The 13,521-nt window shown below is 40.3% G+C and overlaps 1 protein-coding gene across 15 annotated transcripts in view; it reads right to left on the bottom strand.

Annotated features, from left to right (window-relative positions):
- The window catches only part of LOC147800585 (ryanodine receptor 2-like), a 191,447-nt gene that overhangs the window by 65,731 nt on the left and 112,195 nt on the right, over positions 1–13,521 (bottom strand). For 12 of the 15 annotated variants that reach the window (XM_087144452.1, XM_087144448.1, XM_087144495.1 and 9 more), the window contains 14 exons: positions 12,034–12,124; positions 10,843–10,983; positions 10,201–10,364; positions 9,476–9,554; positions 8,885–8,974; positions 8,441–8,578; positions 7,945–8,022; positions 7,228–7,303; positions 6,222–6,345; positions 5,121–5,141; positions 3,532–3,671; positions 3,109–3,158; positions 2,492–2,616; positions 558–611 (listed from right to left, as the gene is read on the bottom strand). In XM_087144452.1, coding sequence (XP_087000578.1) covers positions 558–611; positions 2,492–2,616; positions 3,109–3,158; positions 3,532–3,671; positions 5,121–5,141; positions 6,222–6,345; positions 7,228–7,303; positions 7,945–8,022; positions 8,441–8,578; positions 8,885–8,974; positions 9,476–9,554; positions 10,201–10,364; positions 10,843–10,983; positions 12,034–12,124 — 1,371 coding nt within the window. The remainder of the gene's footprint in view (positions 1–557; positions 612–2,491; positions 2,617–3,108; positions 3,159–3,531; positions 3,672–5,120; positions 5,142–6,221; positions 6,346–7,227; positions 7,304–7,944; positions 8,023–8,440; positions 8,579–8,884; positions 8,975–9,475; positions 9,555–10,200; positions 10,365–10,842; positions 10,984–12,033; positions 12,125–13,521) is intronic. The other 3 variants (XM_087144488.1, XM_087144491.1, XM_087144469.1) reach the window with 2 other exon arrangements.

Below are 13,521 nucleotides of genomic sequence, written 5' to 3'. Positions count from 1 at the left end.
AACAAAATGCTTATAAATATAAATATCTTCAAGCCCTAGCTAGAGTCAAGCTCAGAAGTTGCTGGGATCTTCTTCAATTCAGTCCAATTTTTTTACATTCATATCACATGCATTTCAGTTACAATACAGGATAATGACCGTTACTGTCTTCTGTTTATGCAATAAAAACACTATACATTCTGGAGCATAAGAGTTATTTGAAATAAGATAAGTTTCTAAAAAAAGAAAGCTTCTAGCTCATTTATAATAATTTTAGACACTTTATGAAACAATGAATATAATGTAAATCAAAAAGACACATAAAACAAAACACACAGCGATGAGGCACTTCCAAAAACAAAAAAAAAACCAAAGCAAACAGAGATTTTTTTCATTACAGGTACTCCAAATTTTACTCCTATAAGAAGGGATTTCAAACTATTGAAGGGATACACCACTTTCAGAAAAAAAGAAATTGGCAATGCGGCTTTTCATGCAATCAGGAGGATGCATTATCAGAAAAAAGAAACAAGGTTTGGGTCTTTTTTTCCCCTCATGCAGAGTTTTCAGCCTCTCACCTTGCCACCATGATCGTTTCCACGGGGGAAGCACCTGTCTTGGCGGGTTGGCCACTTTGGGTTGTGATTTGGTGGGTATGGATTGTTGGGGGGGGGGTCGGGAGTTGAGTAGCAGGAAGTGGGGTGAAAGGTCAATTACGAGGTATTGCAAGGTTACATACTCATATCAACCAGAGACCCCTTATTCTTACAATTCTGTACACAAGCCAGCTTGGTAAGCTTTCAGCCATCGCATGGCACACAAGGTGCATGCATGTATATAAATCAACACAGCAGAGAGCAGAGCTTCCCTGCTAGCCCTACTCGCCATCATGGGATAGCATTCTCTATACAGTGAGTAGTTCCTGAGGATGAATGCAATCGCTTATATGCCTTTATCTTCTGCTTATAAATGCACTATTTTGTAGTGTACATCTTGTGTGCATCTGAAATAATATGCATTATGCAGACAGACAGCCATGTGGGACACCATCATTGGCCCTTGCATTTGGAAACTAATCCCAGCATGCACTGCTTCTCTTTAAGATGGCCTCTCCCCTTGATCGGGAATTAACCAAATCCTGCACTTCAAACAGCAGAGCTCACTGAGTAGTTCTCACTGTGTGAGATGCAAAGTAAAGGTCTTCCAACTTCCGTTCAATATCTCAAGTATTCTTCTCAATCCTTAAACCGAGATATGACGTGGGTTTTAGTGTAAGACAGCAGATTGTCAAGTTTGCTTTTACACTGATGGATTTGTTTTCTCTCAAACACTACAAAGTCCTGAGACTCCAGTTTAGTGTTGGTCTTGTGAAGATATCACATCAGTGACAAGCAATGTGTAAAAATACATGGACCAATCACAAGTGTACAACCAGCAATTTTTCAAGTAACTACTAAATGTTACAAGACCATCTACACAGGAGCACTCTTTTCAGAGATGCAAACTTTTGTTTTGATAGTGAGACTATTTCTTACATGCTAAATGCATGTCAGCAAAGTAAACGCATTTTAACTTTTGTCATTTGCAAACTGTCACTAGTCCTCTTTTCAAAGAAACAACTATGGAATGAATCAAGAGGCAGTGATGCTTTACGAGTCATGTAACCAAGATATCTAAATATTGGATTTCACTGTCAAACAATTCTGCTATAGCACCATGCAACAGTAGAGGTAACAACATTCATGTACAGGTATGCTAATGACCAGAAGGTTACTGATGCAGACAGATGGATAACACTATCTGGGTAAAATGCCCCAGGAAATTCCATAATCCGACATCAAACAACTGAAAACACTGTAGATGGTTTCATGTAGACTTCCCATGCATGTTAAGGAAAAGCTGGTGATGGACGGTGCAAGTGTGCTTTTTTCACGTGTCCACATACTGTGGGACCAATGTTGCTACATCTGCATATCTATTTTCTCAGACAACACCATTTTTTTTCATTTTGCACGGTCATCTTCAGCTTTACCACAAATTCTACTTGAAAGCCTTTAATGTTTTATCATAAAATCTTAGATTCTCCGACTAGGTGTATTAACGTGATATCAAGCCAACTGATGAAGCAAAGCAGTGCAGCAATTTCCAAAAATGCAAGTTTCAAGTTTTATCTTTCCACTTCTCGGCCGTCTCTACTGATGAACTTCGACACATGAATTATTTTCAGACAGCAGGCTGCATTCGGAAGCATTCCAACTTAAAGAAACACTACAATGGCATGTTATAAACTTAATTACTTCTTTTTTTCTTTGGATTTTAAAAGGCAAAGCTAAGGTTTCCTTGAGAAAACGAACAAGACCACTCGAAAACTTTCAAAATAAAATACCATTTATTTGAAAATTTATTTGGATAATCTACAGTTGTATTAGCAGTTCCTGAGGCAATTTAACATGCCAAATGTGGACACTAAGCGCATTTCTGTGCAGACAGCCTTTAAAAAAACAAGACCCACCTGGTGACCATTTCCTTCTCTCTGTAGGATGCTGAGCCATAACGACTGCTCTGAGGTGAGTTAGGTGCCGAAACAAAGTAAGTGGAGTGGGCCAGGAAGTACTTCTCAATTAGGGGGAGCACCACCTGTGGGGAATGCAGGTAAAGATGGATGTCTAAGGGGGACAGTGTCCAAATGTGAGGGAGTGTCTTATTCCTTTCAACACCACCAAAAGTAATTAATATAATCTCATATCCAAGAAACAAGGGACCCATTTTGCCAGACAGAAAATTTAACTCTGGCTTCATGTGCACACTACCAAAATTTTGGGTGTACTCTAGCAGTTGTAAAAAACATTCTGAATTGAAGTCATTGGCAACTCATGATGTAATAAGTAGCCTATGACAGCATAATGTGGGAAGTATCTCTTATAAATTAGCAAGGCTCAGGGAAAAAAACAGAACAAAACAGTGGACTCCATGTTGCAGGGCAGCTATTCCATATTGCTTCCCCCACCATACAGACTTCAAATCACCTCCAAGTCACCATGGACTTGGGCTGGAAACTTTCTTTCACAATTCTATTCAAGGCCGTTTAACACACAGCAATTAGTCTAAACACGACTAAAATTGTCTTACTTTAGTGAAGAATTTGTAGCTCTTCTCTTCCTCTTTCCTCTTGTGTGGTGCTGGAAAGTGAATAACATTGAAAACACTTCACTAATATTTTTCATTCAATTCAGTAAACTTTGAGACAAAAATTCAATGTGATTTTGCAGCCAATTTGCTCATTCAACTCAAGAAGTCCCTTTGCCTGCCAAATCACCAAGGTCATCCATTACATCATTTTGCAACATAAGTGCCACAAATTTGGCACAGTTACGGCTCAGTGTCCACACCAGGGATGCAAAAAACAAATAATGTAACAGAGTCAACCACACCCTGCTCACTGGAGCAGATGAAATTCTATCACTGAGCTTGCTAATGCTCATACGTGCCAGTTACACCTGACACAGTAAACTCCATTCAATATCAGTGCCACATGCTGAAGTTCCGACCTACCATCTCTCATCATTGGTTTGAGGTTGGTATGTGCCTTGTCCACGTAATGGAGCAGTTTTTCCAGCAGGTTGTAGGCAAAGCGCTTCTCAATTGTACTGGCACCTCTCACCAGGCCGTCTGCATCGTACTGTCTGCTCGTCCTGCAAAGATTAAAAACAGACGAATAGAAACAAGACAGAACAAAAGACAGAACAGACGCGACACCTTGGGTGCTATGAATCCCTAAGGTGTCATCACACCAGTCAATAATTGTTAATTGGCTAGAACATAAGCAACGCTGTATGATAGCTACAGTTAAAAATGTTCAGATTCACAAGACAATAGTGTGTAGAGAAGTACGAGCAAATGTAAACATACAGGTATCCACAAGATGAAGAGAAAAGGTGTAATTTTGGAAAAGACCAACTATACCAGGAAACACCTGTTAAATATGCTTTGAGATATAGGAATGCATGCATCACTATTGTTATTTCAGTGATGCAAACCTTTCAATAGAAGCTGTCAAGTAAAATTACATCACTCTTTTAGCATCAAAGTTTGTTGGAATTATTACAGACTAAAACATGCACATTTCAAGCACTCATGTATGTCAAATGCACTAATTCAAAGTATAAACTTCAATGTAATCAATTCTACGAGAACATACTTTTCTCAAGAATGGAAAGTTCTATCAAGCAGTAAACTATTGCTACTGTGGGAGATTTTGGAAGGTCATCGCCATCAACCATATCCACATGCAAAACAACACAGGAAGCAAGACCATTATTTGTATAACAAAGAGGCATGCACAAAGACAGGTTCCTAGCCTTAGTACGGCGGGGGGGCCATGATTACTCAGTGTAGGCCTCTTTATCATTAATGGAGACGCTCAGTGGAACATACTGTTTGGCAAAGTTGTGGAGTACACAAAAAATTCACTGGAGATATCATTGATACATCATCAGTGGCCATTTGGTTGAGAAAAAGGCATAAAACGTATCAGAAAGCCCCAGAACTTGAGGGCACTCTCACATGTTTTACAGCAAAGCCTGCTATGTGATGGAAAAAGGAAAGCCTTAGACTAATTTAGGATGCAGCATCGACCATGTGGGTTCTTCTTCAAATAATGAAGGTGGCAGACACAGAAGTCATCATGTTGTGCACACAGTCCATTTACCAATGATACAGGAGTTAAAGCCAGACTGTGGCTTCATGCTCACAGATGGAGACATCACAGTCAATTACAACAAACCAATATATACCAGAAAATGCATATGATCCAGCATCCCCAAACCTGGCCAAAATTGACCCCAAAAAACGTCTTGGCTGTGAGTTATTCCAGGCAACATTTTTCTTCACAAGAAATACAAATTCTGCAAGTGTGATTCTGTTCTGAGAACAACACTGTATCTTGGTTAGGGGATGATGGGTCAGATTCTACAAAACATTTTAATCTGGAGGAACAGATTTGTATTTTGAAAAAATCTACAACATGCTTGGTGTAGTGTTCATGCAATTTCAAGAACAACAGGAGTCCAAAGGATGTCTACAACAGCTACTGGGAAAGTTAAGAAAAGATATTCAATGTGAAAAATGGTTGCCACGGTTACCTCTTTTCTTCTTCCTCTTCGCTGGATCAAGGTAAAAGTTTGACAAAGTCATAAAGTGAATAAAACAAAACAAGTGGACTTCCTTTGCTTGTGATGAAGATCTTACACTGAAACTTCCCACTTGGAAGATTTCTGACAAAGATTTCCCACACTGAAATATTAATAGGGCATCAAATGTCCTGAAATCTTTGTACACCCTGACTTACCAAAAATGATACTAACTATGCCTTGGTGTTAATTTTTGCTTCAAACGTCCATATATTCTCCAAATGCATCTGCATCACATACTATGCACTTTATCTCTACTAGAGTATCAGGCCTGGCTCTATACATGTATACAAAAGAAATAAACACTAGGCTCTACCTTCTTCGATTTACAAAAACTCAAACTGGATTTAAAGGATCCAGGAAGGTTACATGTACCATACATTTAACATACATGACCAAATTTGATATTAAATATTTTGTCATAATACTGAAAAGAATTGGATATGATTTTGAAGCAATTAACCCCTTCTCGGCGGAAATTGCTTTCGGAAAGCCGACTCCAAGAATTCCAGCCTCGCTTGGCCACGAAGGCCACCTGCCAAACCACAAATTTTCGGTTTGTGGCCCAGCGTGCTCTTCACGCTTTGAATTACACGGTGAAAAGGCTGACTGTTTTGTGGCATGCGGCTCTACTCAAGCTTCCACATTCCCGTTGCCTCTTTTCAAAGTGGGAACTATTGTGAAGCTGGTGATTATGATGCAAATTCGGTCTTTTCATTTCTGGGCATCACAAAAGGCCAATTGCCATATACACAAGAGCCAGGGTCTGACTTCTTTCACCGTGTTCACTCAAGCGTGGGCCGAGAATAAAAGCTGAAAAGCAGGCTGAGGATCTCAATTTTTACGGCGTGTCTTAACGCCTCACGGCGTGAAGGGATTAAGGAATAACAGAGGAGCTCACATGTTGGGATCCACGAAAAAAGTATGGTTTACATGTAGTATCTGGTGCATATCTTTACACAGTATAATGGAGTGAGGATTATTGTTATGGGCAAATGTACAGTAGTGTAATGCTCATTACAGAGGTGTTGCTTGGTGGTAATCTGTTCTCACCTGTGCAACCGGTAGCCATTAACCTGCAGGAATTTGAGCAAGGCCTGTGCCATCTCGCGATCTTTCTTCTTTTCCTGGTCGGTCAAGATGTCAAAGGGTACCAACTGGCTGTGGCAACCTCCCCCTGTAATGTATCCACAACCGGCAACGTTAGTCTTAGAGTGTGAAAAAAAAGTGATTACAATGTTTACACTGCCGCGTCTCGGGGTGCAGGACACGGCAAAACTTCACGAAGCTTACTTAAAGCATAAAAGTTATCAATCAGAGAATTTGATTATTAAAGTGCTGAAGGAAAAGAATGAACAGAGAACCAAAACTCGGAATTGTACATCACATGACCCCTTGGCCAGTATGTAATCAGCTTATGCTCAGTGATCATTTGCAGCCTTAAGAGTTTTCTGCAGAAGTGACAATACCAAAGAGTGATCTTTTGGTCATGGCACATTAAAACTTGAGGGCTTCACACATGCTAAGCATGGGGATGAGTATATAGATGTCATCTGCTATCACATACAGAAAGTGCCACGGTGTATTTAAATGTCTCTTGTGTAGCCGGTACAAAGAATACTCATAATTGCATGTCACCCAGTTGGAATTGGTTGACTTACATCCTGTAAAAAAATCTCTACAAAACTTCACAATTATTTGTGACTTGCTAACACAAATTGAAGCTTCAAGTCCTTTTTTTAGAATGTTGGTTCTGATTGGCATTGAAAAGAGCAAACTGAGCTCTGTTTTGCTGTTTTGCTCTATCACTCAGTTTGGCATCCTGATGAAAGTGGACATGATGTGGGTCAAAAATGATGAGGATTCCTACTGATTTATAGTGTACAAGACTCTTGTAGAGGCCTTTATAAAGTGGTTGTGGTGATTTGGAGCTCACTGATTGGACAATATTGGGAATTTGAATAGCTCTTCCAATGAAGGGGAGGGGGAAGGAGGAGTGGTCAGTGAGGGGAGTACACAGCCTGCTTTTAACTGACCTCCAACCGTTAATAATCCTTACCTGTTGCATCCATCTCCATCTTGGTTTTCTTAGCCCAGACATCATGTGCATTCTCAGCCAGTCGCTCGGCCATTGTCTGAAATACAAGTGCACAGCAGGTATGCATCCTCACTTTTTTCCTCTGGTAATGGCTAGGGACAAGAGAACCAGCGTGTGAACCAACACGTGTGTGTATTCCATTCATTTGCACTACACTGCCCGGTTCAAAATGACATCACACTTAGGAGGCGAGTTGTTGTATACTTCTACTGAACCAATCTACACCCCTGGGACTAGGAACCAGACCACTCTGAAACAAATGGATCTGGAACTTTATATCTCTTCATATAAAATCTCCAAGAGCCATGAATCGACCTTAAATGAATGGCCTCTATGTAAAGTACCTCAACGAAAAAGTGGAATCTAAAACATTACAGAGATTTGCAAAGCTTTCTGTACAATACCCTAACTATGAAATTTGGAAGTCACATTACTTTATGGGCCTCGGGTTGGAGAAAGAGAGGACGCTGGTTTCTTAGCAATGAAGGCTCCATTGGTCGGAACTGAACTTTGCTGGTTCATGAACGACTCAAAAAGGCACGCATCACAGTCACATTGCTACCAACAAAGTGAACACTCCTGACCAACATAGCTCTTTTTTACCGATGAGTGGGTACTTCTGATCGAGGCGGATAGCCACTCTGTGGTTTTTTAATGCCATTCTAAAGACTGACCTACCTGCATTTCTCTTGTGAGGGTGTTGTTGCTCATGTCAATTGGTCGGGGGTTATAACCATGAGGAGATTCCATGGCACCCTGTGGAGTCAAAGGTCATTGGAGAGGTCAACAAACTATCAAATTCAAAAGCAGCACCTCAGGCAAAAGGTAGCCAGCAACTTGTAAAAAACTGGAAACTGCATAATCTGTTAGAACACCACTTTTTTCCTTTTGCTTTATCCTGAAAAAAATGGAAATTCAAAGGATTCTCAAGATTGTCAGTAAGGGCAAAAAGTTTTTAAAAGCTGTTCTGAGTGCTAGTTTAAGCTTTGTAACACCCAGACAATTCGTACAGAGTTTGGTATTTGAAGAAAGGCTGTACTTTGTGATAAGGCACTGCACATGCACTCAAAACACTAAAAAAATCCATTCCAAAATCCCCAGGTGAGAAATCTTTGCTACGAATCTCTGAATGTTTTTGAGGCAGTAGTTATGTGTACACGGACCATCAACCTACCAGGCTGGTTTTGGACAGGCGTCTCGGTCTATGGGCATGAGCGTGCTGCTCTTGAACTTTGCTTTTCTCGATGGCCCAGCCCCATGCCAAGATGGCTTTCAAGCTCTCTCGGATTATGTCTCGGTAACTGTCCTTCTCCTGCAGGATCAAATGTTACAAGATTAAAGTCACTCCAAAAGTGCTCTCCCAAGGGCCAGTGCACACTCCCAGCAAATTTGCATTCAAATGCAAAGTTTAGTTGCCGCAGACAATTTTGCAAAAGTAAGGGCAGATTTCCTCTTTTAGGGGTATGATGGTAAGTGTTATAAAAACATTACAATTGGCACGGTCAGTCTGTCAAAAGGTATAGCGGTTAGAGGGTTTGAGTAGTTTTGTTGACACCTTGTAAAACAGCGTAAGAGACAGTAAATCGGTGTTATTTTTGAGTGTATCAGTAATTCTTACCTTAGGGTGGAGTGTGCGGTAAGGTCTTAGCGACGGGTGTTCCTTCATAGCATTATTTTCGATCTCCCCATGGGTCCAACCAGCTTCAAACTACAAATTTTTAAATGAAAAATAGACCCTGTTTTTTCTCCAACTCATCACTGTATGATCAACTACGTACAACCTTGAATTTGAGTATATTGTTTGCAAAGGTTGGAGCATTCTTTTGTGTGCACATATATCAGAAGAAAAAAAGAGTGATTGAATAATTAGTGATTGTTTCATGTTCTTTTCCTCAAACATTAATTCTTAAGTGGCCAATATCAAAAGACATCCTGCAAGGGGGTGAACTTCCAATGGTTCAAAAAAGACTTGTTAACTCCAGCAGATAAACACTAGCAGAGCGATATATGAATACTCTAGGCACGAGTTAATCCTTTGACTGCAAGCGCAAACAAGTTGAAAGTGAAAGAAAAAACCAAACTTTGCAAAGTCAAGATGTATAAAAATTTTCCAGTAACTTGAAGCCTGAATATGGATCAAGAAAAAGCAATCTCGTCAACCGCATTTGTTTTTTACATGAAACGACCCTTTATGTACTGTGTGACGCACCATATTGAGTGCCCAGGCATCGTGAAGGTGCTCGGCAAAGCGATCACTGAAAGACAGCAGATTCTCATTCAACAGCACTCTATCAAAAGAAAACCAATTAAACAGTATTTATTTATAAGGTGTTTCTGGCAATAACACCAAGGATTCCTCAAAAGTACCCTAGGCATTGCTCGTAAGCCTGGAGAGAGGTGAAAAGTAGAGACAATGAGAAGCAGTTACAGTTTTAGAGGTGGGAGGAAAACCTTAGAATATTCTGGGTAAAACCCAGGGAATCAGGTGGGAACTGATGATCCAATCCATGTATGGACGGAGCCAGGAATTTAACCCAAGCTGGAGAAGTGGAAGGTGATGAAAGAAGCACTATGCCAACCAGACTGCTCAAAGTACCTTAAGTTGACAACAATACAAATTTAAAATTACAAACAGAGGAATCAAATTTGGATGAGCCAGTTTAGACTAGTATGTTTGATTCAAAGTAACAATGAACATATTGGTTATCCCTATTGAGGGGCAACAGTTTTTATTGACTGGTTTCAAACATTTCTCACACACGTGGTATCATCTGATTGAAAAGAAAAAAAAAGCCAATGGGATGGTCTCTGGACCAATTAAACTGTTCAAACTGCCTTAGTAATTTATGAACAGCAGATTCAACAGGTCGGAGATCTGTCAATCACATGAAATATAAATCTAGAATTATGTAAGCAGCCCGGTACGGTCCACACCTTGATGTTTCGACAGGTTTGGGTTGGTATAGCCCATCTGCATCAAAGCTGGACTCTCGGATGTAGCTGGCGTCATTGTAAGCCATGGAATAGTCCGGTGGCAGGGCACTGCCTATGGCAGTCAGACAGGGCAGGGCTTTGTCAAACATCTCAGAGTCATACTCCTATATTGAAAAGGGTGAAAAACACAAGAGATAAATTCTTTTTGCTAACATGACAAAATCAAGTGTCTGAATAATCGCTGACATAATTTTCAATTTTCCCTGGGGGGGAGTGATATCTTGTCCTTCCCCCATTTTCTTTACTTTTCAAGTGGTTATTTAATAAACTTAAAAGATTTGAGAACAAAATTTGAGAAAACTCTACTGTGCACATGTTTCTTATTCGAGGTTGAAGAACTAGCTCCCTTCACTTTGTATCAGGAATTACATGAAGTTTGTCAAGTGCTGCCTCGTGGAATAGAACATACCATCTGTCACATAATGGAACTATTCTTACCACTGCAAGCATAAGCAATCATGATTGTATACGATAGCATTTCATCCAAAACAGCCCTCAATCCTCAAATAAGAGTAAGAATTATGCTTGAACCCAAGAAAGGAAGACTCAATTAAACGGTCATTCAAAAATTTAATGGCTCACCCTGTCGGCCAAGGCATCAAACAGCCCAGTGAACAGCATCATCGTCAGCCTCTTCTCTTCGTCGTTGGCCATGCCGTGGCTGCCCCAGCCACCGATGCTGCCATAATAGTTGATGCATCGCTCATAGTGCAGCTGCAGAAGCTATGGACAAACAGGACAGTAGCATGTACGAGTAACTCTGAAGCAAGGAGCCAGTTTTGTATTCCAACAATGCATGGCTATGGAGTGTATGAGGTCAAGCAGGACCAGCTACATGCATATCCGTGTGCAAGAGGTCTGTACTACTGCATGTTATGTTTTATTTCGACAAGTTTTGATGTGAACATTTCACAGTTATTTCAAAAAGCAATTTGCACAAATTCTCAAGAACGATTCTTAAATTTCACCCCTGAACACTTTCAAGCTCAGTCTCCTTGCAGTAAAACTTCTACATGTGTCTTTCAGCATTCTAATTTGTCGTAATTGCAATAAATTTGATCAGCATTGCATTGAAAAAGTGAATTCACTTTTTTGATGTAGTACCTTAAAGTAATGCATATTCAAAACTTAATTCAAAAGTTCCCTCTGGTGAGAATCAAACCCATGACCTGCTTATTAGTGTACTGTATATGCAATGACAACTCAACAGGTGAAGTAGCCAGTGTGAATCCAGACATGACCACTGCTGGCAAGATGTGAACAAGACAGAAGTTAAGCATTGCTGATATCTCCATCATGTCCATGGTATCTCAGAGGCTGTTTTTGTTAATTGAATTTAGATACAACTAATGCACAAATGGTTTTACTCAAGCAATATATACAAGTGATACAAAACCCTTGCCCTCTGAGGACGCATTAACGCATAATCTCTATTAAGCAAGTTCTGCTCTAACAAAAAGTTCCAAAAGTGCAGATATGAGAGAAGAACGGATTTCACCCCTGTCTTTCATAATACTGTTGTGCCACTGTCCTGAATATTGTGTTTTCAGTGACCTACAATGATCAAGACAAAAAAATGCTTGTTACTTTCATCGTTGTACTAATCACATGTTGACATCATAGACTAGACGTCAGAGCACTGTAATTTTTGTTACCAGTTGTGCTCCTCATGGACACACAGCAACCAAGACAAAGCTGTGGGTGCCATGAGTCCCTCAGGTGTTACAGTATCATATCCAACATCACAGTAGTTAATAATCTTTAAATATGTACCTTGAGGGCAACATAGGTGTGTTCAACAAGGGCAGGCACATCTATGATCAACTTGCGGAGTAATCGTTGCATCATGCTTGGCCGCAGACTCCTGTAATGTACACAGCAATATCAAAGGTTTCAGAACTCTACAGCCTTTTTTTGGGTGGTTTCAATCTATTTTAAGCCACTAAGATCTTGATCTTTAAAATAGCCTACGCTTGTGAGGGCAAACGAGGTATGGGATGGAGAAGGGATGGGGTAGCGGCTACAGCAAGTGCTAGGATTGGGACTAAACAGGAAATTGGGGTAGGGACTAGGACGGGGGCTGGGGTAGGAGACAGGGCAGGGCATTGGGTAAACACAACAGCGGGGATTTGAACCTTGGACAGAGGATTTCTAGTCAGGACCGCTTCCGACCAGTCCACACATCCACCGTCGAGCATCGGTGATTGGACAGATTATGAATAATGCATAAGCACAGAGGGCGCCCTCTTTAGAAACTGTTGGATCTCGTTTGGGAAAAAAACATATGCAGCCTGGGCACGGTGCTAGGGACAGGGTTGGGAAAGGGGCGAAGGGAGGACGGGCCAAAGACAGGGGATGGGAAGGGGTCATTGGTAGCTGGAGGGGCAGAGATTGGTGCACTAATAGGGCTGGGTCAGGCCTGGGATGAGGAAGCAGGAGCAGGAAAGAGGAAAAGAAGGGGATGGACAGGAATGGGGAAGCAAAGGGCAGGGACAAGGTTTGTGTCTGATTTTTACGGTTATTGAGACAAGTTATTTGAATAAGTGCAGATCAAATATAATATTCAGGGTTCGCCTTAAATGTTTTGGTCACAAGCCAGTCAGACCAGTAATGGTGACTTTTTACTAATCCACCAGCATTTTCACTGGTCCAGTGGTATGTTTTTATGCCGATCTGCGTACATACATGTATCATGTACATGTATAATCATACACTGTTGTCTTTTTATCTCACAGTCTGTGTTTAATTTCACAATGAAATTCCAGAATATCAACAAACTAAGACTGAATTAATATCAGGTGACTATAATTGTGATATAGCACCAAAATGGCATTTTTCTCTTAATGCAAAATTTTAAATTTTTAACATTTCTAAACAAATTAAAACACCTTTCTACACATTTCACACTTCAACTGACTTAAAGCCAGCATATTAAGCATGCCCTCAGGTCCACAGGCTCTTTAACTACAGAAAAGTTTCTTATTCACAATGTCTAAATATTTGATATTTCTGATCTAAAACAGGCACTATGAAAAAAAGTATTCATGTCCAACAAATGTTCAGAATAAGTAGTTAAATCTAGAAAAACGCGTTCATGAAAGGAGATTGCTGGCTATAACTAACAAGTGAAATGCAGGTCAAAGCAAAATTAAGGTCAAACATACGTTAACGAATAAATGAGGATCTGTCCAAAAAGGATGGATTCTTTGGTTGAAAATTTAGACTTTCAACAAACTATGCCAAAATAAAGAATTCATGCTT

Source organism: Acanthaster planci, linkage group LG01 (genome assembly GCF_054643075.1).
Source record: "Acanthaster planci isolate LZ-2023a linkage group LG01, COTS_SCS, whole genome shotgun sequence".
NCBI lineage: Eukaryota > Metazoa > Echinodermata > Asteroidea > Valvatida > Acanthasteridae > Acanthaster > Acanthaster planci.
Note: the sequence above shows the minus strand (reverse complement) of the source record. Positions and strands in the feature narration are given on the sequence as shown.